Source organism: Echinops telfairi, unplaced genomic scaffold (assembly GCF_000313985.2).
Source record: "Echinops telfairi isolate 266 unplaced genomic scaffold, ASM31398v2 ScPeMD7_7400;HRSCAF=8409, whole genome shotgun sequence".
NCBI lineage: Eukaryota > Metazoa > Chordata > Mammalia > Afrosoricida > Tenrecidae > Echinops > Echinops telfairi.
The window spans coordinates 540,997-568,922 of NW_022111300.1; the positions used below are offsets into that span (position 1 = coordinate 540,997).

The 27,926-nt window shown below is 41.6% G+C and overlaps 1 protein-coding gene and 1 non-coding gene across 25 annotated transcripts in view; both read left to right on the forward strand.

Moving 5' to 3' along the window:
• EPB41L3 (erythrocyte membrane protein band 4.1 like 3) overlaps positions 1–27,926 on the forward strand; it is a 268,892-nt gene that overhangs the window by 148,752 nt on the left and 92,214 nt on the right. For 23 of the 24 annotated variants that reach the window (XM_045296254.1, XM_045296253.1, XM_045296248.1 and 20 more), the window contains exons 2-3: positions 13,169–13,371; positions 21,072–21,269. In XM_045296254.1, coding sequence (XP_045152189.1) covers positions 13,180–13,371; positions 21,072–21,269 — 390 coding nt within the window. In that variant the 5' untranslated portion in view covers positions 13,169–13,179. The remainder of the gene's footprint in view (positions 1–13,168; positions 13,372–21,071; positions 21,270–27,926) is intronic. The other variant, XM_045296255.1, reaches the window with a different exon arrangement.
• Positions 13,675–13,838, forward strand: LOC115871711. The gene has a single exon (XR_004047433.1). It is a non-coding gene; the product is annotated as a U1 spliceosomal RNA (small nuclear RNA).

Sequence of the window (27,926 nt, forward strand, 5' to 3'; positions counted from 1 at the left end):
AGTCAGTTCCAATGGGTGGCAACCCTCCGTAGGTGGAGTAGGACTGTGTACCTATAGGTTTTCATGACTTTGACCCCTCAGAAGCAGATCATTGGATCTGCTTGATTGGAATCACCATCCTTCCCAATGGTATGCCAGCACTTAATCATGCGTGCCATCCAGGGACTGTAGTTAATGATAATGTATTAATTCCGTCAATTAAAACAAATGTCTCACACCAACATAAGATATTAATAATAGGAAAACCTTGCTAGGGAGAGGCCATATATGGGAATTCTACATTTTCCGCACAGGCAGGTTTTTTGTGTGTGGGTTTTTAATAAAACTTTGGTTTGGCTCTTTGATTCTATGTTCTGAAAATAACTCAAGCAACCAAAATGCCCTTTGCTCCAAAAAGTGGTAAAACAAGCAGGGGCGCCATTGTCTCCACACCCAGTCTACTAACTTCTGGAAGAGAGGGCCCAGTGCAATCAGGCTCACTCATTGATTGAATCAATCCCAACTATGCATCAAGACCAAAGTCAGGCTTAGTCATCGACTAGGGGCCTGAGATTTAGGGTACTCGTTTGGAGGCCCCCTGGATCAATTCCCTCATTGAAGAGGGAGCAGCAGGTCCCTGGCTAGCTTTAACTATAGACAACAATAATGAGCCAGCGCTGGCTGGCAGCACAGAGTCAATTTGTGTAGACCCAGCTCTGGGTGATAGGGAAGGGCCGGGTGGGAAGTTGGGGGAGGAGGATAGAGTCTTATAGTTGTGCTCCCAGAAGGCTTGGTCTCAGGTGGCTAGGGATGTTTTGACCCTGCTCAGTATTATTGGAGATGAGGTTTGGCCCAGTGCTGGATGGTTAGGGTCAGAGGGGTATAGGCATGAAAGTGGCTGGTGACAAGGAGTTGGAATGTGGGAAGGGAAGGCTTTGATCCACATCTTTCTGGGAATTGGATTTGCACAGATCCTTGATTGAAAGGTTAGGCAGTCAAATCTACCAGCCACTCTGCGGGAGAAAGAAAGGCCTATATAGGTCCCCCATGACTTGGCATCAACTCAGAGGCAGTAGGTGTGATTTCGCTGGCTTAGTTTGCTACAACACTTGTCAAAGATGGGTTTTGCCCATCTTGCCACTTTTATAGTGTTGCGATCTCAAACTGCTCCCCCCAAATAAAATAAGTGTATTAACCATTTTTAATACTTTCATGGTGATAGAAGTCAATTCTCTGCCAGTGTGTGCCAACCATTGTTTGGGTACAGGTGCCATGGAGCCAAGGGTTAAGTGATCAGATGAGTTGTCTCAAAACTCACTGCCATCAAAGTTAATTCCAACTCATAGTGATCCTGTAGCACAGTGTAAAACTCTCCCCGTGGGTTTCTGAGACAGCAACTCTTTATGGAGCAGAAAGCATCTCTTTCTCCCACTGAATGACTGGTGGTTTTGAACTGCTGACCTTGTAATTAAGGAGCCCAGCATGTAGCCCACTACACAACCAGTACTCTTCTAGATGATGTGTAAAAACACATTTTAAACCCCTAAAGCCCAAAGCTTTTTTTATGTCGGGGTAGTAATATTTTGTTTATACTCTATTGGTTTTAGAGTTTGAATTATTTTAACGTTTTAGGTTTGCATTTTTTGAAGGATGGGCCTGTCTCTGAAACAAACAAACAAAAAAAGCTTTCATTGCATGGGACGCCTAGCATTACTTTTCTTTAAAAATAGATCATTTTATTGAGGGCTCTTAACAGCTCTTATAACAATCCATACATCAGTTGTATCAGCACATGTATACATATGTTACCATCATAGTTTTCAAAACTTGGCACTGCTTTTCATGTGAATTTGTAGATCTTAAAAATTTTTGATGCAGGGTCTGTTAAAGGTGATCATGCACCATACTTAAAAGCAGAGATTGTTGGAAATTGCCATTTGTTGCCTGGGGCTGTTTCAGAATGCAATAATGTCCAATCTTTTCACCTCGAAGGATCCCCATGTTTATATGAAACCCAATATTTATAAGAAATGTTACCTGCTAGCTCAGTTTATTTTCCATCTCTTCTTCAAAAGCACTAGAAGGACCACTACTCTTCATCTCCTCTCTCACTGCTCTGCTTCAGCAGTGTTCTGTCACCAGTAATGTAGCCCTCATCTACTAACTGGTCTGGGTCCTTCCACTCAGAAGTCAGCCTGGTCTCCATCTATACAGTGGTAAGAAGAAGTAGGTGTTTTAAAAAACGAGGCAACTATATCTTTAACATTTGCCAATTCAACATTATTTTGCATATTCAATTTAGTAACGTTTTGTTCATAGTGTTGTATAACCATCACCACTGTCTAGTTTTATATTTTTCATCATCCTTGACAGAAATTCAACACCCTCTAAGTTAGTCCTCTCTTCCTTCCCTTGTAAACACGAATAAACTTCCATCTCTATGCATTTGCTTCTTTTAGATTTTTTCACTCAGTGCCATTCTATAATATCTGTCCTTTTGGTGTATACCTTATTTCACTTACCATGTTTTCAAAATTCATTTACAGGATGTAGCATGGACTGGGCCTTTTCTTCATGGCTGAGCAACAACCCATTATATGCATATACCTACAGGGTTCTGCTTACCATTCATCTGTTGGTGGACATTTAGGTTGTCTGCATTTGGAAGCGATGGTGCACAAGGCTGCAGTGAATGTGGTGTACACATTTCTGTTCCTCCTGTCACATTCCGACTGCTGGGCCAGGCTGTGGGATAAGCACTGCAGAGGGATGCTAACCACAAGATAATGGTTCAAACCTTCAGCTGTGGGAGAAAGGTAGTCTGCTCCTTAAAGATGTCGTCTCATAAACCCTACAGAGGCTCCTCCTGAGTTGGAGTCCACTCATTGGCAGTTAAGTCAGTGGTTGCTGTGTGGAAGCTGGACTTAATTGGGTGTTGGGGATTGCCTGTCCTTGGGGTGTAGCCTGGGGAATGAATATTAAATTCTCTCACTATATGTCTTTAGGTAGAGGACAAAATTTCCGTAGATTTGGTGTTATTAATAAAACAATGCCTCTGCTTTTTAGCAGTCATAGACTCTTAGAGTAGAAAGGAAAGCCAAATTCTAGTGAGTTGTACTACAGCATGTAGTAAAGTTGGGGCCAGGAACCTGCTCTTCCTGGCCAGGTCTCTGCTGCTGCCCCAGGACAGCCCCACTGGCCCCCTAATCCTTCCAGTTTCCTTTTATCTTCTTCAAAGGGTCTGCTTTTTAATTGTGTTTCTAAGATTTACAACTAATCATTTACCTAGGAATGGAAGGTTAGTGGTTGTTTTTCCATCGAAGACAAATTATGTCCTGTAGCAGCCCTTCCTGCCTCTGTAACCTTGTTGGTGCCCCTCCACACACCTACCACCCTCTCCCCCGACTGAGTTCTTGTACCCTGGACACCAGGGTTGGATCCCCTCTCCAGAGTACTGCATTGTGCTGCTTCAGGGACCATGGCCTTGCTTTGGGAATCAAAGTGTTTTGATTCCCAGCACTATAGTGTAGATGCACAGTGATGGCATGGCCTCTTCTCCCCACAGTGATGGATGTGCGAAGTTCTTGGCGGATTTACAATGGTAAAAGTAATTCTTTGAATTATCGTGGCCTTTTCATAAGTATTCAAACTTTCTTCTTCTGTAATCGCTTTTGAAAGCTATCATTTCTGCTATTGCTTACCAACGCTGAGTGTCTCAATTCTTTATTGCCGAAAGCTTTTAAAGATTTAGTAATGATCAGTCTTGATACCAGTGTCCATGGAAGAGTAGCTTGCCCACAGTTGCCCCATGAAGGTTGGTTTTGTGAAGCAGTATATGAGAAATAATATCTGAGGAGAAAGAGCAATCAGTGGAAGATGAGAGAAAAGGAGCCAGAAAGGGTAGGAGGAAAAGCAGAGTGTCATGTACACAGGGAGTTCGAAGACAAGAAGGAATGTCACATTAGGTTTGGGATGCACAAAGATGGCGTAACAAATTGCTGAAAATTAAAAGGATATGCAGTCCTTAACTGAATGCTGAAGCTCATAGACTATATAGCCTTCAGAATGGATAACACCTCAACATAAAGATCTTCAAACTGGACCAAGAAACAATAGCCTGAAAAACAGAAAATACTGAAATTGTTAGTAAAGAAACTATTGAAGTAATTGAGGATTTCATTTGATTTGGATCCGCAATCAACAGCCCTGGAAGCAGCGATGAGAAAAATCAAGTAATACTGAAAAGGGCAAATCTACGACTAATGAATTAAAGCTAATATCCATGCATATAGATGTTTGTGGTCCTCATTGTTTTAGATTTTTAAACTCAGTTTTATTGCATGCTTATCCATTGATTCATGGGTAGAGTCCCACCGCCATCAAGTTTATTCCTACTCATGACCCTCTACAGGGTTTGCAAGGCTGTTAATCGTGACTGGGTCAGACAGCTTCCTCGTCCTTCCAGGGGTCAGAATCATCAGAATCCTTTTAATGGGAAGAAGGAAGAAGACTTTTCTTTAGGTTCTAAAATGGAATTTCCTGATTGGAAAGTGATACTGGTTCACCAGTAAGTATTCTGTGGGCTTATGCCCTTTCAGATATTTGGAAATGCATATTGATTTGAGAGAGATTCCAGAATTAGAAAGCCTTACATATTTAAGGGTTACTCCTTCACTGCCTATGAAGAGCAATGAATTTTGTTAAAATTAGTCAAAAGACGACAATGGTTTATATCCGTCATACTATGCATATACTGCTGGAGGAAATAAACACTTGCAGTGAGGTACTGTTGAGTCGGTTCTGACCCATAGCAACCCATGAACAACAGAACAAAGCACTGCACCAACAGCCTCACTCTGGACCATGGTTCAGAGCCCAGTCTTGGAATCGTTACGTTGATCCATCTCATTATGATCGAATTCTTTCCCCCTGACCCTCTGCTTTGTCAGGGGACTTGTCTTTCAGGGACTGGGCTCTCCTAATAAGTTCAAAGTATATTCTTGTTTCTAAAGCGCATCCTGACTGTATGTTCTTCCAATCTTTCAGATTGTTCCGTTCCTCTGGCAGTGCATGGTACATATTCAATATTCTTCAGTAACGTTGAAATGATCGTTCTTCGGTCTTCCTTATTCACTCCCCATCTTGTACATCCATATGACAATATTTGATAGAACTACAGGAGTTCACTTTTAAGTTCTGTGATTTACAGCAGGTGTAACGTGGTTTATTCATAGGTGAAACTACTGGTAGCTTTTTAACTTGAATAGTTGACAGGTGGTCGCTAAGTTCATTTCGCATTTTTATTCTACTTCTGTGTGGCTGGCACTCAGCCTTGGAGGGAAGTAATGGGAGTACAGATGCAGGTGTGAAATGACTTTTTGACTAGCATAAAAAACGAACCTGAAAACAGGTTATTACTTTACTACTGTAGTTCCTTCTCTTTTTTACATCGTCTGTCCAGGGACTTAGTTATTGTAACATATATTTGACAACTTGATCAGAAAAAGATGACAAGACTATTTGACTTCCCCAGAAAATGTCATGCCTTTTGCCCCACTCCTGCCCCTGTTTCCTGTCCCACTTCTTCCCGCACTTCGTTGATGGTGGAAAACCCTTTCGTGATCATGAATTCCTAGTCTAACCCCGCCATTTATAGAAAAGGAAGCAGGCAGCTAAAGAATCATACTCTAATTTGTTCTTTTGGGGTCTAAATATTTTCATTCATGATAGTGTGTTCAAGGCTTATCTGTGTCAAAGTATGTATTTGAAATTCATGTTTTCTGATGGCTGAATATATAATTTATAGTATATAACATACGAGGGGGTACCCAAAATTAAAAAAAATTTTCAAAGCCAAGTATTTAAGTTTTTTTGCAAAACAACCTTGGCACCTTCAACGTATACCCCATTACACTGAATGCATCTGTCAAATCTGCAATTCTATTCTTGGAAACATTTTTTCAATCTCGTTTGTTTGGATGGCTCCCTCTTTTTTTCTTCCACCTCTTCTACTTCATCAAATCACTGTCCTTTCATGTCCCTCTTCATTTTTGGAAACAAAAAGTTGCAAGGAGCAAGACCAGGTAATTCAGGTGTGTGGGACAAGAAAGGCATGGTGTTTTTTGCCAAAAACTGGCACACTGAGATCACTGCAGAGCAGGTGCACTGTGGCGGCAAAACCATTCCCCTGCCTGCCACAAATCAGACCTTTTTGTTGCACACTGCTATGCATTGTTTTCAGAACCTCTGATCAGGAAAGTTTGATTAACAGTCTGACCTGGTGGAACAAACTCCAAATGCACAATCCCCCTCACATTTAAAAACAACCAACAACAAAAAGCGTCATCTTGATCTTTGATTTCACATGATAAGCTTTTTTGGGGGGTGGGGTGATGATGGCATCTTCCACTGGCTTGACTGACCTTGCTTTTGGGGTCATTAGAATAGTACCAGGTCTTGTCACCATTAATGACCTTGGGGAAAAAGTCTAGGTCTTTCAGAGCTGTTCTTTCAAATTACAGCATGTTTCCACTTGACGCTTTTTTGCTGGACAGTCAGAATCAGAGGCACAAATTTCATATTGACCCTTCTCATTCCCAAATCTTCCATTAAAATTCACTGAACTGAGCTCCAAGATAGTCCAGTTAACCTCCCCAGAGCTCCAATGGTCCATCGTCATTCTCCGAGCATAAGAGCACGAATTTTGTCAACGCTTTGTCCGTTTCGGGAGTTGATGATGTCCAGAATGAGGTTTGTCATCAATGGGCATTTCACCTTTTCTGAAATGAGAAAGCCACTCGTACACCCACCGGAGCTTTCGCATAGATCGCACTGCCCTTGTGTTCAGCATCACAGCAGTTTCTGCGGCATTTCCCCTAGAGCAGGAAACAAAATTTCACCACCGCATTCTGTTGTCTTAAATCATCCATCACAAAAAACAAGATCTGAGTGAAACTACTTTTTTTTTTTTTTCTGGCAGTGAAACTACTTTTACAAAAAAATGTACTGTGGCCAGAGAGAACCTTCCCAGATGATACCACTGGGTGCACTAACTGAGAGTGAGTTAGTTACTTGATGCTCGCCTAGTGGGAAAAATGCATACTACAAAAGCTCCGCTTCACCCAGTGCAATTCCGGGTTTTTTGGGGTATTCTTCCATATATGAGGAGCCCTGCTGGTGTAGTGGTTATGTGTTGGTCTGTGATCCTCATGGTTGGATGTTCGAAACCACCAACAGCTCTGAGGCAAAAAGACGGAACTTTCTACTCTCATAAACAGTTATAGTCTTGAGAACCCACCAGGGGGTCACTATAAGGCAGCAATGACTTGATGGCAATGAGTTTATATAATATATAGTAATATAAATAAAATAAAAACATCATCATAAAAATAATATATATATATGTGTGTATATACACCGGACTTCATAAGTTTGTGGGAGAAAATTTGTTGTCTTTGAATTCCATTTTCCTACGAACTTTTTGAAGCCCTCTTGTATACCACATTTTGTTTACCCCCCTGTATTGTTAGACAGTTGTGAATAATAATACTACAGTGCACATTTTGTCCTACTGTGTGCTTGAGGTCTGCTTTCAAGCCTTCTGTCTATATTTAAGAGCAGTGGACTTGCTGAGTCATAGCAAAATTGTATGTTTAACTTTTTGAGGGCTTACCAATCTGTTTTCTAGAGACACGCATCACTTTATAGAGAGGAGGCACCTTTTTACATCCCACCAGCGATGGTGGGTGACAGTTCGGTTTCTCCACATCCTTGCCCACACTTACTGTGCTCTGTTCTCCTGCTCACTGGCATCCCGTAGGGAAGTAGCAGAAGGCCTGGTGGGGTAGGGGGTTACGTGTTGGGCTGTTAAAAAGCAGCCCCTCCATGGGAGCCAGATAAAGCTTTCTACTCCTGGAAAGAGTTAGTCTCTACTTTGTCTTATAGCAGCGGTTCTCAACCTGTGGATCGCGACCCCTCTGGGGGGTGGGGTGGGGGTGGGGCCCTAACAACCCTTTCACAGGGGTCGTCTGTTTCATAACAGTTATGAAATAGCAATGAAAATAATTTTATGGTGGAGGGGTCACCACAATATGAGGAGCTGTATGAAAGGGTCGTGGCATTAGGAAGTTGCGAACCACTGTCCTATAGGATTGCTGTAAGCCGGAGTCGACTTGATGGCAGTGAGTAGGGGCGTAATCATAGCTTAATGTGGGTTTGGTTTGCATTTCCCTGACAAGTGGCTTTTCACTTGCCTACAGGCCATTTGTATACCTTCTCTGGAAGAAAAGTGTCTTTAGTCCACAGACCATCTTTTACTGAGTTGTTTGTAGTTTTGTTGATGAGGTATAGGAGTTTTTAGTATATTCTGATGTTAAACCTACATCTGATATCTGGCTCTCAAAGATTTTCTCCATATATGTAGCTTGTTTCTTTTGTTTTAAAAACATACGTGGTAAGTAAAAGCGATGTTACATAGTTATTCATCAAATAATCATTATAATGCCTATTATGTGCTGGGTAGTGCTTTGCTACTGAGTCTTTTGAGGTCTGGGTAGATTTTTTTTACAGCCCTTGAGTATAAATGAATTGTCGAAGGAGGGGTGGAAAATTGTTACAAACTTTTGTAAATTATAGGAAGGAAACCAGATACAATTAGATTACCTATGTAAAATCAGACTAATTCTCAGCTATACTTGAGGAATGAGGAGTTCACCATTTATAGAACAGAGGAAGGAATATTCTTAGCAAAGGTGCAGCATGTCTATGAATTGTTACTGTGGAAAAGCTTTGTGTGATTTAAAAACCCAAGAACATATGAGCTAGAAGGATAGCCTTGGTTTAAATTTCATTTAAGGAGCGCTGTTCTTCAGCAGGGGTGATGTAACACCGAAGTTACATTTTATGAAGGTCCCTCTGGCTCCCCTGTGGAGAAGGGCCTGAAGTGGTCCGGAAGGGGTAGCAGGACTAGCCAGCTAGAGTTCATTGACTGCTTCCGGAAAGAACAGATGGTGGCTCATAGAGTTGCATGGGGCCAGTTCAAGGAGATACATTGAGCAGGCCATTCTGGTGTATTAGTTACAATACCTGGAGGAAAGGGCAGTATCAGGGTGGGTGCTGGAATACTGGCTTAAAGGACAGAAAACTAGGATAGGGTTGGAAAAGAAAGCACAAGGGACATCTGAGCGGCAGCCACCTCAGGGTTGTCAAGTGGAGAGGACCAGCAGTAAAGGTACAAGTTTAAGTATTAGTAGTATAATTAGTATTCTAGTGCCATCTGCCAGATGTCATACTGTGGTGGCTTATACATTGCTGTGATGTCAAAAGCAAAGCCACTGGTATTTCAAATACCAACAGGATGACGTACCGTGGGCAGGTTTCAGTAAAGTGTCCAGAGTAAAACTCGGGGGAGGACTTGGTGGTCTGCTTCCAGGAAAATTAAGCAGTGAAAATTAAGCGATTGCAAAGGTAGTGGAGTGCTCTGAGAAGGGTGCAGTGTTTCTCTCCCGGGTGCACAGGGCCACGATGAGTCAGCTTGCAGCAACAGTTTCAATTCTGTAGTCGGCCACAGACAAGGAGGCCCTTAGCGGGTGGAGTGGGAGCGCACAGTAGCTTGCTTTTCTAAACCATAAGCTGGGCTTGGCTTGTATTAAGTACCCAGGACATTTTGGGTGAATTGAATTAAAAGCTGATCACCCGCATTACAAAAGGTGAGGTTTGGTTGTAACTCTCAGCTCCTCAAGGACCCTTTTCCTCCTTCCTCTTTCTGCCCACACTGCTTTTCCTGAGAGAATACAGAAGAGAAGCTCCAATTTACCTTCAAGGTTTGTTTGGAAACCAAAGTGGAATGAAAGAGGGAACAGTGTTCGTTGGCTTAATTTGGATCACCATCTTGCTGCATGCTTGGACTTGATACCTGCTCACCTTTGGCCCCAAATTGATATTGATATGTCTTTTATTTAACAGAAGAAGCTATCTGGTGATCATAAAAGGTAACCCTAAATAGAAAGCATGAATCTAGCTTCTTTTTTTTAGCAGATTGGTGTTCTTAACATTCCTCACCTCTTCACATTATTAGGCATACTCCAGTGTGTTAGTACACATTGATGAGATGCCCTGAACGATATTTTTTTCTATAGAGTTGGGAGTTTTGTTTTGCTTAATTTTGTATTCTACCAGAGGTATATCATTTACTTAGAATATTAGGCTACTGCTCTGCCATGGTATTTTACAAAAAAATTAGAGGCAGGGAAATTATATGACAGTCTGAGATACAGAGTTTTGACATCCCTCAGTTTGCCCCACATATGATTAAAGATTACACAAAATGATATAGTGGCATAGAGTGAGATGAGGGGTTTTCAGTACATTTGTGGAAGGATTCCATTATTTTTGAATTCCATTTTCAACACACTTTTGAAGCCCCCTTGTAATTTCTCTTGTTCAGAGCAAACAAAATACTTTAAACATAGTAGCAGGTGCATTGTGGGGGCAAGGGGCAAGATGGAAGGAACTATAAAGTTCCTTTGATATATTGTATTGGTTTTCTGGGGTTGCCATAACAACAGACTGACTTAAAACAACAGAAATTTATTCTCAGTTCTGGAGGCTGGAGGTCCAAAATCTGCTGTCCGGCCAGGTCATACTCTCTCTCCAGGAGACGTCAGAGGCAAGCTTGGCCTTGCCTCCGCCTAGTTTTCATTGTCTGGCTCATAGCTGTATCACGCTGCCCTCTGCCTCCATGTTCCCTGGCCTTGCCCATGTGTGTGCTTCTGTGTCTGCTTATGGCTGCCTTAGGATTGGGGGCCCACCCTTATCCAATATGACCTCATATTGGCTTGATTGCATCAGCAAAGATCCTATTTCAAAATTAGGTTACATTCACCGGTTCTGGGGAGTAGGACTTGAGCATATCTCCATACCTTTGGCGGGTACACAGCTAAGTCCACCAGAGGTCTGATCGTATGCAGTTCCCTCACTTGACGGAGGCGGAAACTGAGGCACAGAATACTTAGGTATCTTCACGAGCCAACTGTTGGAGATATGATTATCTCTTAAGTGGTCTTTCTCTTTCAGGGTTTAGGATCTGATTCTTACATTTTAAGATCTTTGGTTTGAGTTCTTTATTGATAGGAGAACATCAGATCTGCCTTTCGACATTCCAGAAGCATGGGTGGGTCGGCAGAGGCTGGAAAGGGAATGAGAGCATTCTCTTGGAGGAGAGGTGTGCTGGCCAGCTGCCCTCCCTGCCAGTGGCAGGTGCTTATTCAGGCTGGGGCAGATTGTGTAACACTGAGAAAGCCTCGGTTGTAACAGTGTGGTAGACTTCTGAGAACTATGATGAGAAAATGTTCGCGTTTCCTAGCGGATGAAACCACACTCTCCCAGGTTGGGAAGGGCAGAGTGGGGAGATACTGAAGGGGGAGCAAATTGAGAAAAAATGTGTCATTCTTCCCACTCCACATATTAAATATATATGTGTATATGTGCGTATACATACATACATATTCACCTGATACAACAAATCCATTTCTGTAAAATTTACTTCACCTGTTACTTAATTTTTCTCACTTTACGGCCCTTTCACAGTGCCATCTGTAGCAAAATCTAATAGGATTTGCTAAACAAGCTAATAGGATCACAAAATCAAATAAGCTTTGTTTTTTTGATTATTTCATGTGTTAGTTATGAATTTGGGGGGTTCATCTGATCTACATATAACCCCTCCCAAGGGGTTAGACAACAGAATAATGGGTGAAGGGAGACAGAGGTCAGTGTACGACAAGAAAATAATAATAGTAATTTATAAATTATCAAAGGTTCATGATGGAGGGAAGGGGGGTGGGGAGAATGCGTTGATACCAAGGGTTCAAGTAGAAAGAAAATGTTTTTGGAATGATGATGTCAACATGTATACAAATGTGCTTGACACAATGGATGGATGGATGGATGGATGGATGGATGGATGGATTGTGAAAAGAGCTGTACGAGCCCCCAATAAAATGATTTTTTAAAATTGGGGGATTCATTAGATAAATTTAGTGAGTCATGTATTAAGTGTATATATAAGAACTCTCTTTGGACACTTTTGGCTTGCTCAGCTGCTAACCAGCAAAAGGTAGTGGTTCAAACCCATCAGCCATTCCATGGAGAAAGGAGTTTCCCCACAGAGCTATAGATGGGGTCGGGAAGAAATAGACTATGCCAACTACCGTTCCCTACTGCTCTGAGATCCCAGTAACTGGCCCCCCAGAATGAACGGAAATGTCGAACAAAAGACCACATTCGCTAAAAAGCGAAGTGTTAATTCCTCTGACAGAGATGGAAAGAACCTCCAGGCCAGCGGTTCTCAACCTGTGGGTCGTGACCCCTTTGGGGGGGGTCAAATGACCCTTTCACAGGGGTCGCCCAATTCATAACAGTAGCAAAATGACAGTTGTGAGGTAACAACGAAAATAACGTTATGGTTGAGGGGTCACCACAACATGAGGAACTATTAAAGGGCCGCGGCATTAGGGAGGTTGAAAACCACTGCTCTAGGCTCTGGCCTTAAGACACACACACCCTTCTGATCCGGGACTGAAGCCATTTCTGGACCCCACTCTAGCGAAACAATGGACGGGCCCTAGAACAAGCAACAACAGAGGGGAATGTGCTCCAGTGAGCCATCGATTATAGGACAGCAAAAGGACAACTTTTGCCCCAAAACAAATGCGAGAAGAAAATGTAGACGAAAAGAAATGGACAATGCAGGGCCAGAATGGCGAGCATGCTGACACATGGTGGGGAATGGGCCCACGGCTTATAGAGCACTTGAGGTTTATACACCAGCAACTGGGGAACTCTCCACATTTGTTTTCTCAGCTTTCACCTAAAGCTCAATTTAAATAATACAAGTGACTCAAAGGTTTAGAGGCTTGGATATTCAATGGAGCAGTTCTGCTCTGTCCTTGGGGTCACTCCTATGAGTCAGAATCAATTTGTTGACTTGGCACAGTTTTGGTTTTGGGGATTTTTGTTTTGTTTTGTTTTATTAGGTGCATAAGAATTGTCTTTGGAATTTTAGAAATTTGCCATTGTTCTTAAGTGTGATTTTTCCCCCCTGACCTAGCACTTAGCATCCTAGTTTTCTCTCCTAAGGAAGATAATTGCACTGTGTGACTGGATCCTCTCTCCTTTTTTCTACTTGTAGAACAATCAACCATGACGACAGAATCCGGTTCAGACTCAGAATCCAAGCAAGACCAAGAGGCCGAGCCCCAGGAGGCTGCAGCTCCTCAGGGCGGTGCTGGGGCACAGCCCCCGGGACCTGGTCCAGAGCCCGGAGCGGAGCAGCAGGAGGTCTTGGAGCCCTTTGTGGCCGCTGCTGCACACAGCACCCCTGTGCGAAAGGAGGTGAGCCTTCCGACAGAGCGATGCTCAGCCGAGTCACGCAGCGCCCCCCCTGCGTCTTCCACTTCATTTCTCCGGGGTCAGCTGAGTCTTTGTAGTCCATCAGAAAACCAATTAAAGCATGGTTACTGAGCGTCTTCTGTGGCTCTCTTACCTTTAGTATGCTAGCACAGAAGGAACAGTGAGGGACGTCTAGTCCCAGGCAGATGGACAGTTATGCTCTTTTTTTCCCTTCTTTAGTCTTTTATGTATTGTCCAACTTTTGTATAATACATGTGAAACAATGGGTGGGGGGGACATGGTTTTATACTTACCTGGCAGGGGAGGTACCATGATCACGAAGGTGGTTTTCCCAGGGCGAGGCGCATCCATTGCATGCCGGATGTGCTGACCCCTGCAATTTCCCCAAATGTGGGAAACTCGACTGCATCATTTGTGCTAGTGGGGGACTGCGTTTGCCCTCTCCCCTGTGGAAAAAAAAGAAAAGAAAATACCATGGGGTAGGCCAAATACACTGTAATCTAAAGATGACATCCTTGATTCAACTCTTTAAAAAAAACCAAACTTTTATTGGGGGCTGTTATATCTCTTACCATAATCCATGCATTCGTCCAGTGGTCAAGCACATTTGCACATATGCCAACATTATCATTTTCAAAGCATTCTCTTCCCACTTGAGCCGCTGATATCTGCTCCCCATTTCTTCCCCCTTTCTACCCCCATTTATGCGTTTTTAAGGCTCTCGGTGATTGACTTTCTACAACCTTCCCTGGTAATGTGTTTATTTCATTAAAACAAACACCTGCTGACAGCTGGACTGAAGATTATAAAATTTCTGTCTGAGTGAAACAGGAAGCCCCTCAAGGAAATGGGTTTATACAGTGACTGTGGCCGAGGGCTCAAGCAGAGGAACACCTGGGAGGATGGAGTGGGACTTCGCAGTACTTCGTTGTGTTAACCACAGGGTCGCTATGGATCAGAACTAACTAATGACACGTAACATATCGAAACTGTCTTTTGGTGCCACTGATGTTTTGCGCTTGGCTATTACTGGTAAAGCTAACAGCTCAACCCCACCCAAGAGTGCTGCAAACAAAAATAACACAGCAAGGTGCTTCCAGAATGATGCCAAGGAAACCCTATGAAAAGTCATTTCTCCTCTGGAATACATGAAGTCACCATGAGTTAGCATTGACTCAAAGCAACAGATGACTTGTTTTGCTTGATTTTGTTAGAAACATAGGACCATTAACATGTGGAACACATGGCTTGAGCTTAATGTATATAGTCAATCGAGCATGATATGAGCACATGACATTGGGGATGATCATTTCCAAATAAAAAATCATTTTCCTTTAAAAAAAAAAAAAAATTCTGTCTCAACCCATATGCAACCATACTGTTTTTTTTCCCTTTTAGCCATTAAATATTTTGTAACGGTTTTAGGTATGTCCTGTTATTCATTCAAGAAAATTATCTAATAGTAGTGTTACTTAATAGCATTAGTTATGTGGTTTCCAAATAGACAGCTTTTTTCTGTTAATTGTTTACACTCCTTAGGTAAACCATAAAAAAGCCTATTATGGAATTGCCACCTCTGTTCTTCATCAGTGCTTTATTGATATACATTTATAGGATGGATATCTTGTTTCTTAAGTTTTTGTTGTTAGGAGAAAGTGATTACTCAGTTCCTACTCATAGTGACCCTTTATAATAGAACCAAATGATAACTCAAGAACGGAACAACAGAACTAAGCAATGCCCGGCCCGGCACCATCCTCACAATTGTTGTGATGTTTCCACCCCTTGTTAGAATCACTAGGTCAGTCCATCTTGTTGAGGGTCTTCCATGTTTTTGCTGACCTTCCACATGAATTCCTGGGACTAGTCTCTCATCAGAACAGGCCCAAACCATGTGAGACTAAGTCTTACCGTCTTTCTTCAGAAGCGTTCTGACTGTACTTCTAAGACAGTTGAGTGTGGTCTTTGGCATCCCATGGCTCTCTGGCTATTTTTTGCCAATCCCATAATTCAAATGCACCTGTTCTTCTGTCATCCTCATTCTTTGTCCAGTTTTCACATGCAAATGAGGCAATGAGAAATACTGTGGCTTGGGTCAGGTACATCTTAGCCCTCAATAATACTTTAAAGAGGTTTTCTACAGCGGGTTTACCCAATGAGATACAGCATAGGATTTCTTGACTGCTACTTTGATAAGTGTTGATTGTGGATCCAAGTATAAAGAAATCTTGACACCTTCAGTCCTTTCTTCACTTACTGTGATGCTATCTGTCGATCCAGTTGTGAGGATTGTGGTTTTCTGTATTCTGAATTGTTATCCATACTGAATGGTGCAGTTCTAAAGCGCCATCGACAAATGCTTCAATCAGTCCTCTTTGTTTACACCAAGCCAAATTATGTCATTTGCTTTTCATTGGTTGTTTACAAGCCTTACTCTAATCCTAATATGTATTCTTCTTGTAATCCAGTTTCTCAGATTATTGGTTCAGATTGAGTAAGTATGGTAAAAGAATACAATCCTGATTTTAAACCATGCTTTATGTTCCAACAACTACTGCCTCTTGGTCTCCCTACAGATTCTACAGACCCTCGGTTCAGTGTTCTGAATTCCCATTCTAAACATTGTATTCCCAGTTAGTTATAATCCACCTAGCCGACTCCCTTACATAATCAGTAAAATACAAACTTCTTTCTGGTATTTTCTGCTTTCAGCTAAGTTCCATCTGTTTTCAGCAATGATATCCCTCATTCAACGTTCGCTTCTGAATCCAACTTGAATTTCTGGCAGCTCCCTACTGTATTGCTACAGTCAGTTTTGAGTTATCCTTCAATGAAAATTTCCTTACATGTGCTATTGATGATATTGTTTAGTAATTTCTGCATTCTTTTGGGTCCCACTTCTTTGAAATGGGCAAAAATATTCATACCTTCTAGACGGTCAGGTAGCAGTCTTACAGAAATCTTGGCTTAAAGAAGCGCATGCTCCCTGTGCGTCATCAGCTTGTTGAAAGCTGTTGCTGGGCAGTCCATCGATTCCTGGAACCGTGTTTTCCGCTAATGCTTCAGTGCATCTGGAACTTCTTGCAGCAGTGCCACTGGTCTCTATGATGCTTACCTCTTAAAACGGTTGAATGTTAACCAGTGCTTTTTGGTACAAAGGCTCTATGGAGTCTTTCCACCTTCTTTTGCCTCAGTATTGTCTGACCTCTACTTTGGTCTTTTCATTTTTTAATACCCTTTTGTTTTCTTTAAGTATATCATTGTTTCCCAGAGTGAACTATACCACCCTGGAGGGTGCTGCAAAAGCAGATAGCTAAACTTTACCCTGGATTATGGGCTATCATACAAAAGTATTTCATTGTCATGGGGTTGCTGAGTGATTTTTTTTTTTTGAAAGGGGGTTCATAGACCAAATAAGTTTGGGAACCTATGATCTATGGTGGCCCTAATGTCATTCCTCAACTTGTCTGGTCACTAGTGTTTCAGTGTGTCGAATCTGTTCTTGAGGTGGCCTAGAAATCCAGGTGGGATATACTCAGGATTATATTTTGGCCCTCATCAATGTATTTTAATTGTCTGCAACTTCACCCTCAAAATCCATAGCAGAAACTGATGGTTTATTTCACAGTTGTCCCTTGGCCTAGTTTTGGCTAATTGTACTGCCTTTCTCCGTCATCTCTTCTCAGACAGGTAGTCATGTTGACACCTGGATATTTAATTTGGTGAAGTTTGAGTGGACAGTCTCCAGTGGTGTTTTTAAGATATTTCCAGTGAAGAAATGATTAGTCTTGCAATATTTCATTATGCGATCTCCAGCTATGTTTCTATCCCCAAGACCACATGCGCTAGATGTGTCCGAGATAGGATCACGTGGGCTCTCCTGTGGAGGAGCAAAAAGTGTCCTTGTGAAAGCATTGAAGGCACAAGCACAGTCACAAAGCTACATAAATACAAATGAAGTTTTTGAATAATAAATCACATACCTTGCATTCAGGTTGCATCATGAACAGCACTTAACGCCACAGTTCGGTGGTCCTTGTTAACTGCCCTCTCGTTGCTTCCATTCATGGCAACCCCGCGTTGCCCTCTGCTGCGCCACCATCATTGCTGTTGCTGTGTTGGAAACCATTGTCACAGCCACTGTTCCCGTCCATGTTGTGGAGGCTCCTCCTCTGTTTCGGTGACTCTCCTCTTTACCAAGCATTATGTTCTTCTCCAGGGATTGGTCCCTCCTGGTAACATGCCCACGAGATTCCAAGTATCTGGCTATATTTCTTCCAAGACAGACCAGTAGTTGGACACAGGTATAGGATTTCACCACACTATGTTTTGATAGCACAGTCCAATTTATAGTACATGCTAAAAAAAACACACCCACCGTTTTGGTTTGCTTGTGCCTTAAATAAATTCAAGTTTAAATTCCTTTTAAAACTTCCTATTTCAAATGCACACTTTGCTGAAGAACCCTAGCGTACCTGCCTGTATAGGTTTAAGGTTTATGCACGTGGCTGGAAAGTATTGAAGATGAAGTCAATGTGTTGGGTGAAATTGTTTGGAAGCATAACACATTACTAGTTGATGCTGAACTGTGTTTCCAACCAGGTTTTGAGCTGCTTTAGCCAGGCATTCCAAGTTCTGCTTTTAAACAGTATTAGTAATAACATGTATTTTCATATTCTAGAAGTTACTTCTGTCTGGTCTAAGAAGTTTTCTTGTAGGAACTGGAGAATCTTATCCCAACTTTGAGAGTAGAATCCAGAGACACTGTTGCTTTCCTTTATTTTTCCCCTTCTATCTCTTTTCTCATTACTTCTTTTTGTGTAGGAGAAATGGCGGTGGTAGGTAGTTCCGTTTCAACGTTTCAAAAATTTAAAATTACAGGCTGAGTGCTTGTTTTCCCTGTTCTTTGCTCCTGCCTCTGAAATGAAGTAACATGAACATGTGGATAATTTTAGGAAAAGATGAGTTTGTATATTCAGATACTTCCTTTGCTCTCAATAGTCAAATGTTTTAAATAAGCAAGAAAGATAATTAGCCATTAGAAGGCCGTATGAGCATATGCAAAATCAAGTGACCTAAGCTAAGCTTGCTTCCCGCAATAGTTCATTTCAAGTCCTCTGGGCCCCAGAATCTATAAAATTAAGTGCTCAGAAAAGAAAATATTTGAAGATAGTTCCAGTCCTAATTTTCACAGGAGCCAGTCGCATTGAAGTTAAAACTATGTTCTGGTGGATAATAAGGTTTCCGTGGGTAGGCAGCTAACAACAACAAAAATTAAAACATAGGCTTTGGCAAGACTTGAATTCCAATTTACACGTTTCATGAACTTGAGAACATTTTTTAAGGTCCTGAAAATGAAGGTGATAATACCTATCTCACCGAGCTGTTCTGAGGGATAGCTCAAATGGTGACTTGCTAAAATGGTTGCCTCTGTTCTCGATTGTGACTTAAGATGTGACTACATGTGGCATTTCACAGTGGTGCCCTTCGAGAGTTGTTGAAGTTGCTTACAATCTGTGAGACCCTCAGTTATCTGTTCATGTGTCAAGTGTTCCCAGAATCAAGGCCTTGCCCTTTGGATGTTGGTGGTTAAAGATGATTATGGAATTGACATTTAAGCAACCCGAAAAGTTTATTCTCATATAGACACTTTTATTTGTAGTATAGGAAAAATGAAATTAATCCATATATATACTCATATATATGCACACATATATGAATAATGTTAGGTGAAATTTCGATCAGATGTGACATAGTGGCCTTTACCCAGTAATGAGGTTGAAATTTAAATTCATTGTGTAAAAGTCTTACATAAATTGTAAAACACTTAACAAATATGTTACAGCTATTGATGTAAAATTCCAACTTTGCCAAACTTCTCTTTAAAATTAATGACAGCATTATGACATTTTGGATACCTATAATTTAATGGTGCCAGAATGCTCCTTAGAAGTGAGAATGGTGAGATGGTCTCACACAATCTGGACATAAGGAGGTTCAGTCCCTAGAGAAGGTCATTGTGCCTGCTAAAATCGAGGCCAGTGAGAGAGGGAAGGCCTTTAATGAACGAGATGATGTTAACGGGCTGAACCACAGCAATGTTCATGAGGATGGTGCAGGACCAGACCCTGTTTTGTTGTGTTGTGAGTGGGAACTTGCTCAGCAGCACTTAGCAGCATCTTCAGGGTCAGGTTTGGAAAGGCATGAAGTCAACAAACACTGGACCAAGGTATTAGAGCAGCTTTTCTTTTATTTGCTTGCTTATTTTAGCTGAAGCTTGCCTTCTGAATGTTTTTGGCCTTTGAAGTTGATTATCACAACTTTTACTTGGCTTCCTCTTACAAGGTCAGCAAATTGATCTGTTTTTATTCTTAAGAACTTTTCAAACGTTGCCTCAGGTTCCTGGGAAAAGTAATGGAGTGATTTTGAGATGCTATGAGAGTGTTGTAAAATTGCTGAGTCTGACATTTAAAAAATTTTAAAGTTGAAATGATAAATTGTCCACACACTGGGTTTTCACTCAAGCCTAAACCTTTATATCTACCAGTCTGCTAGCATGCTCTTGCTTTCTGAAAGGGGCTGTACTAGACTTTGTTGCATATATTTCTTTGAATTATTTGTCAGACTCGTGGAAGAGGTAGCCTGGGATACTATTCTACTTTCAGTGGTCGTTGAATACACAGGAGAGAGGTGTAAAGAGAGCAGTTAGAGCAATGCTTTGAGAAGTGTCCATGGGGATGGATTGACTGAAGGGGAACATTTATTGGTTCACAGGCAGCCTGTGCAGTTTGGAGTCTGTCTGAGAGTAGGGCATTTTTATTTGAAAGCAGATAAAAGCTTTTGGGCCCACTTAATCAATTCTTAATCTTATCAGTTTAGTGGATTTAGTGGATCACTGGGTCATGAATTTCAGTGCTGCTGAATCAAATATTTTAACAACTGTGAAATTACTAAGAAGCTTATGGCTTTTGAAACACTCCAGGCCTTAATGCTTTATAAGATATCTTGCACGAAGATGAATTTATAACAAGTCATTGAATATGAAAGTATCAGTGAATTAAGAAAATAGAGTGTGGTAGCTAAACTACAGAGGATTTATTTTTTATACTACCTGGTGCACTTTTTTTTTAAGTCCAGAGTCATTTGTAACTTTCGTTGCTTACTGAACTATAAATGTCATCTGCTAACACCAAAACTCCAGAAACAAACCCAGCCCACTATATTCCAACTGGTTTCAATTTATAACATACCTCTAAGAGAAAGAACAAACGCAATGCCATTTTGATTCAAAGTAACCCTGTAGGCTAGGGTAGAACTGCCCCTGTATGTTCCCAGGATTATAACTCCTGTAAAGGGGTAGAAAGCCTCATCTCTCTCCCAAGGAGCATCTGGTGGTTTCAAACTGCTCACTTTGCAATTAGCAGCCCAACACAATCCTTCTGAATTAAATCCTTGAGTAAAATCCTGTTGGTATATTTAAATAGCATAAGTTACTTATTTGAACTGCTATCATTATATGTATCTACATGTGTATTTCTATCTTTAATGCCCTAGTTCAAACATCTCTAATCCTCTAAGAAATGAGAAAGTCTGTTTCTAACATGTTCTGCTATTATGCCCAAGCAATGCAATATTTGTTTTCTGCCTTGCAGTGAAAACGGGTCTTTGTTTGCTCTTCACAGGCCACTGAAAAGGAACAGGCGTTTGCTGCCGCAGCGGCAAAACAGCTTGAGTATCAGCAATTTGAAGACGATAAACTTTCTCAGAGATCATTTAGCAGCAAATTATCTCGTTCTCCATTGAAGATTGTCAAAAAGCCCAAAAGCATGCAGTGCAAAGTGATTCTTCTGGATGGATCCGAATATACTTGTGATGTGGAGGTAAGTGTGTTTTCACAACCTTTTGCCCCAGATTGAGAGCTGAGGGATGTTGCTTTTTATAAAGCACGCAAGATGGCCTCCTTCAGTTTTCCAAAACTGAAAAATTCCTCAGACCCAGACTGTAGGGAAAATTTTGTTCCCCAAAAATACATAATAGGGGATCAAAATACTAATACTATTTGCAATATCCCAAAATGTTAAAATGTATAATGCAGTTTGCCTTTTTAAGTTTTAATAATGAACTATGCTTGATAGGAAAAGTTTTGAGGTTTTAAAAATCAAGTTTTCTATAATATCTTAACTATGAGCTATTATTATTTAAGTGAATCTCACTTTTTCTATTTGAATACTATATGACCCAGTCTATGGGCACTTGGTAGACTTGTAAATTTTTATCCATAGGAGTAGGAATTATTTGAGCTATAAATGCTTTTTCTCACTCAGCTACTGAGTGGTTTGTAAAATTCATATTGCAGCTTTGTTGGGGGGGGGGAGTGTATACTTCATGTTATTTTTATAGACAGTGAACATTCGTCTCAGAGAAGGGACAGTTAAATGGCTTGTGAGAGATGGTTAGCAAAGCCAAAGTACAAGGATCTTGAGTTCTACGAAGAAGCCTTGATGGTGGGTCTTGGACTGCTAACTGCTAAGTTGGTGGTTCACAGCCACCAGCCACACTCTTTCCTCAGGAATCCTATGCAGGGCTGCTGTGAGTCAGAAGCAACTTAATAGAAGTAGATTCCTTGTTTTGCTGAGTATCCTAGAGCACGCACATAAGGCATGAACTCAAGCGACAGGAGCGTGTCTGTTTGCGAACCATCCACAGCGGCTTCTCCCCAAGGCTTGGAAAGACCAGGTGGCTTTTTTTTTTTTTTTTTAAATAGGATTCAAATTCTGTTGTTGTTAGGTGTCATCCAGTCACTTCTGACACATAGTGACCCTGCCTGTGACAGAATGAGACATTGCTGCGTCCCTGCCATCTCTCACTTGTTCCTGTGTTTGAACCCACTGCTGTGTCCGTTCAGCTTGTTGACATAGTTCCCTGCCTTCAGGTGTGCGCTTGGCTATTACTTCAGGCAGGTTCAGTGTCTTCCTTCCTTCCTATTGGTGCTCACTCGTAAGCTCCCTTCCGGAAATGGGGGGGTGCTCACTAGTTCTTTTTGGTGCAGTGATCTTGTGTATTCTTTCCATTTTTTGAATGCTTCCTGCATCATTCCAGTATTTTGCACATAGAATCTTTCAGTATTGCGACTTGAGGCTTGAATGTTTTCTTCGTTCTTTCCGTTTATGTTATGAACAATTGATGGTCTTTTCTACCAACAGATCCTGGCCTGGTTTTAGCTGCTGATATTGAGCTTCTCTGTTATCTTTTCCCAGAGATGTGGCCCTTTTGATTTCTGTGTATTCCACCTGAAAAAATAGATGAATGCAACATCATTTCTCTTGTGTCATTCCCAGCATAGTAAACCATAGAGTTCATTGATTCAGAATAGCCAATACCGGTCTATTTCAGCTCACTAACACCTAGGATTTCGATCTTTATGTCTTCCGTTTCACTTTTGACAACTTCCAATTTTCCTGGATTTTTACTGTGAACATTTCCAGTTGCCATTAATAGTAGATTTTGCAGCTGTTTCTTTTCATTTTGAGTCATATCCCATCAACAAATAAATATCCTGAAGGTTTTATTCCCATGGGCATTACTCCATCCATGTGGTTATGATCAACTCTAATCTGAGAAGGCAGCTCTTCCTCAGTCATAGTTTAAGTGCCTTTTGACCTAAGGGCCTCATCTTCTGGCACCCTCTCTGACAATTCTGCTTCTGTTCAGTAGGCCTTCAGTATCTGACGATGTTTGATGCTATCTATAAGGTTTTCAACAACCAAGTCCTCTGAAATGAACAACCTATTCCTTCTTTGTAGTCTTGTCTTAGTCTGGAAGCTCTGTTAAAACCTACTCAGTTTACGTGACCCTTCTGGTATTGGGAATACCAGTGACATAGCTTAGAGCAACACACAAGCCCCCACAGACTGACTGGCAGACAAGTTGTAGGGGTGCACTGGGACAGCCCACCTCATCCGTGACCCCTCCATGCCAGAGACCACTCCAGAAGGCGAGCGGGCATGAGGCAAGGAAGAGGAGTGAGCAGTTGTGTCGTGGGATTCAAATTATGATAAACAATTTTCCATTCAAAAATCTCATTCTCCCTGCCTCCAGTCCTCTGCCCTTCATCATACAAATTCATTCCTGTTCCCCTCTTGCCACAGTCTGGCACAGTTTGCCTCTTGGCCTGGCCCAGACTTGGTTCTCTCTGGGTCTCACGGGAGGGGCAGTGCCAGTGTGTGGGCTGTCACTCATCTTCATCCCTCTCTGCTCACGATGTGGCCAGCACCATCCATGCCTGTCTCATTCCCCAGTTCCACATGCCTCATCTTGTCTCCTGTCTTACAGCCACGTCATCCACGTAGATTACTTAGATTTTATGTAATATATACCTTTCTTGGATCAGACGATTCAAGTTCATTTCATGTTGAAATCATTTTTGGTTGTTGGGGGTAGATTTTAAGATTATTACAGATTGTAGGAATATGCGAAATTAAATTTAAAAAATAAATTTTGAGATCCCAAAGTTATTCTAAAGTATATTAACTTTCAGTTATCTTGTCACTTACTCAACTTGGAAAATGTTGATGGGCTGCTGCGAAGGCAACATCCCCGTCCCAGTGACCCAGCCTAAGATTGATCTTACGCAGATCTACTCCTTGCACTTTGTTGGCTCTGATTTTGGCTAATTTCTCAGTCTAGTATGTTCTATTATTGATGTAGATGTGTTACTTTTGGAGTGGGTGATCAGTCGGTGTACCCTGGCCATCTGAGACTGTTAAGGATACAGGCCAAAAAGCCCTACTGAGCAGTTGTACTGTCACACATGACAACATTATGAGTCAGAATTAACATGACAGCAACCAACAACCACCACTACCTGGCAGTCATGGTTACCAGGGTTTTCTAAAGACGAATCTAGAAGAGCGTTTACAGCATGTCACGTAAATGCCTCAGGGATAGCTTTTATGAATGTTCTCTTGACCATTTTACTGTCTTGTGCTTTTAATTCATTTTAAGTAAGCATTGTTTTGGGGGATACAGAGTTTTTATTTTGTGCTTCATTTTGGATGCATTTCAGTTCCTTTCAATGTTACCGTGAACATTTTTTTTAAATTGGAAGCAATATTCATTGGTGTCCTTTATAATAAAGTAACTTTAGAAATTCAACAGACTTTTAAGAGTAACTGTTTTCTGGGATATGACATCGTTGCTAGCCAAATATTTTAGTTTTACTATAGGCACTTGTAGAAGAAGAAAAAAATGTGTCCACTACTGAAATCTTTGTGGAGGGAATGGAGGAGAAATTTGAGCATTGCTGATAATGTTCAATAGATTCATTTGTAACTGATTAGCTGCATTAAAAAAGAAGGTTTCAGAATCAGTAATAGCATGCTAACTGAAAAAATATATTCAAAATACCTCTTGTTTGTGTGAGTACGTATTACAGACAAAGTTTGACTAGCGAAATACAGGGGGTGTAATAGGTAAACAGAAGTTGAAAAATATTGCCCCAGGGAAATGTTGTAGAGTCGCTGCTCCTCTCTGTATGTATGCTTTAATTAAAGACTTGGATGAGGGACCAAAAAACAACCAAGCAATCTAGTTTTAGTGTTTGTAAAACTACAGCTGCCCCTAGTGTCAGGATCCCTGGGTGGCACAGAAGATTTACACTTCCCAATTAAACGAATTACCACTAGTCTGTCAAGTTTGTCACACTGTGGGGTGTGCATGTTGCGGTGATATGCAAAGCGATGCCCCTGGCATGTGAAATAGAGCAGAATCACCTACGGTGGCTGGGCCGGTGTGAGCAGAACTTCTGGAGTAAAACCGTAGGAGGAAGAGCTTGCTTGAAAATACCGTGAGAGCCTTCCGAGTGAGAGCAGCACATTGTCTGATGCAGAGCCAGGCTAGGAGCACCTCGGCCGGAAAGCACTGACGGTCATCCCAGGAAGGAGCTGCCTTCTTGTGTTCGGCTGGGTTCTCTCCAGAAACAACCCGGTGCGCCTTCTATGTGCATAGAAAGACGTTTATATCCAAAAATGGATCACTTGTGGTAGAAGTAAGTTCCATCCAGTTGAAGTCCATGGGTCAGATGTTAAATTGGAGGCATCTCTTGATTCGTGTAGCTGGGAACTGACAAACCAGGAGCAAGAGGACCGCAAGCTAGCGGATGCAAAGTTGAATTAGACGCAAGTTAGCGGCTGCTAAAGGCTCCTGAAATCGGCAGGCAATATGGCAGGATGTTCACGAACCAGATACAGGATCTGTGTCTAGCAGAAGTGACAGAATCTGCTTCAAAGGGAGTAGGTGACACCCATGAGGCGTCTTCTAATTGCATCATGGCTGGGACCTGATGAAGAGAGCTTGGCTACTCACAGAGTAAGAACCCTGGCCCAGGTAAGATGACGCAAAACACAGCTGTCACAGTCCTCAAATGAGAAAAACACAACAAAAACTGCCCTGGAGTCAATTCCAACTGGTAGGAGCAGCCCAATAGAGAGTTTCTGAGACTGTCAATCTGAGAGCAGCCAGCTTCCTCTTTCACTCTCGGAGGGACTGGTGGGATTCAGCTGCGGACTTGTAGTTCGCAGCCTGCTCCTTAACTCATGGGAAGTGGAGTCGACTTTAATGACATGGATGGAGTAAAGCTTTCAAGGCCTTCATTTGCTGATAGAGGCGTGACTCAAAGTGAAAAGAAACAGCTGTAAAGATGTAATAATTGAATATGGAAGGTACAAAATATCAGTCTAGAAAAATAAGTTGTGAAAAATTAAATGGAAGGCATAAACATTGCTATCCAAGCATTAGTGAGCTGACATGGAATGATATTTGTGACTTTGAATTTGACAGGCATATAATTTAGCCTACTATGCTGGGTGTCTTAGGCTGGATTCTCTAAAGAAGCAAAATCCGTGAGACTTATATGTGTATAGAGAAAGTGGTTTATAGCAAGAAACTGGATTATACACTTATACAGACAGACAAGTACCACATTACTACTATATGGTTTAAATTCACAAATGGCATGCGTTAAGGTGGCATGCTTCCAACAAACGTAATCAGTGTGTATGCTGAGCTCATGACCCGAGAAGCGGACTTCATGAAGGAGAACGTGGCATCAGGATTGGGCGAAGACTTACTAATGCAGAGAGCGCAACCTTGCCTCTTGAAAATAAATAAACACGAAGGACTTAATGGTGAAAATCAATGACTACAATCTTCAGTATGAATTCCATCTCAACATAAAACAAAAATCTTCACAAGTGGATGAATAAGTAACATCATGAAGAACAGGGAAAAGATCAGAGTTGTCAAGGATTTCACGTGGATCTACAATCAGAAGTCATGGAAGCAGCAGTCAGGAAATCAGATGACATCCTGCGTTGGACGGTGTGCTACAAAAGGTCTCTTTAAAGTATGATGAGGCTAAGTGTCCCTTTGAAGCCTCAGGTGTGCCTGGCCTAGGCTGTGATCTTTGCAATGAACTCATATGCCTTGCAAAGCTGGGCAGACACTAAAGAAGACTAAGGGAGAATTCATGCTACGGAAATACGATATTTTTGAGAAGAATATTCAATATATCATGGACCGTCAAAAGAGAGAACAAATTTGCCCAGGAAGAAGTACACTGGATTTGTTCTAGGTGTGTGTTCCATGACAACATTTTCTTCACTGGCTTTTTAAATATTGAGAGTGATCGTTTCTCTCTTACTAATTATTTGTATTTTTATCTTTATATTATTATTATTTTATCCTTAACACTTTATTTCAGTTTTGTTTTTTATTGTTTCTGTTGAGTTTCCCAGTTTGTGAAGTGCAGAAGGAATGGGTGCATAGAGATACTAACTGATACAAGAGTGCACAGGGGAGGGGGGGGTAAGGAGTGGGAAATTGGGAGGTGAGGGGATTTTGGGAGTAAAGACTGGAGGAGGGAGGGAGCACTAGACCTGACTGAGATTACAACGTCATTTTAAAGGTGATTTAACCCTGGGACTGGTGTTCTAAAATTGATTGTGGTGATCATTGTACAATGCTTCTTGATAAGATGGAAAGATGGAACTATTGTATATGTGAATTAGGTGCCAATAAAAACGTTAACGAAAATAAAGAAGTATGGTCAGAACGCTCCTTAGAAGGTAGAATGATAAAACTTTGTCTCACATACTTCTTACATGTTACAAGAGGGCTCATTTCTTAGGGACGGACATTGTGTTTGGTGTAGTAGAGGGTCAGCAAAAAAGAGGAAGACCCTCAAGAGGATCGATTGGGACAGCAGTTGCAGCAAGGATGTCCAACGAGAAAAGGTGGTGAGGATGGCACAAGGCCCAGCAGTATTCTGTTGTACACAGGGTTGCTGTCAGTCTGAATCAGCGTGACAGCATCTAAGAATTATAACATTAAGCTAAAGGTGGACTTGGCAATCTGCCACTTTTAGGTGCTAACCTAGAAACCCTCTCAAAAACTCGCTGCATCGAGTCTATGCTGACTCACAGCAACACACACACCCCGCCCGCCCCCGTGGGTTTCTGAGACTGTAACTGCTTAGGGGA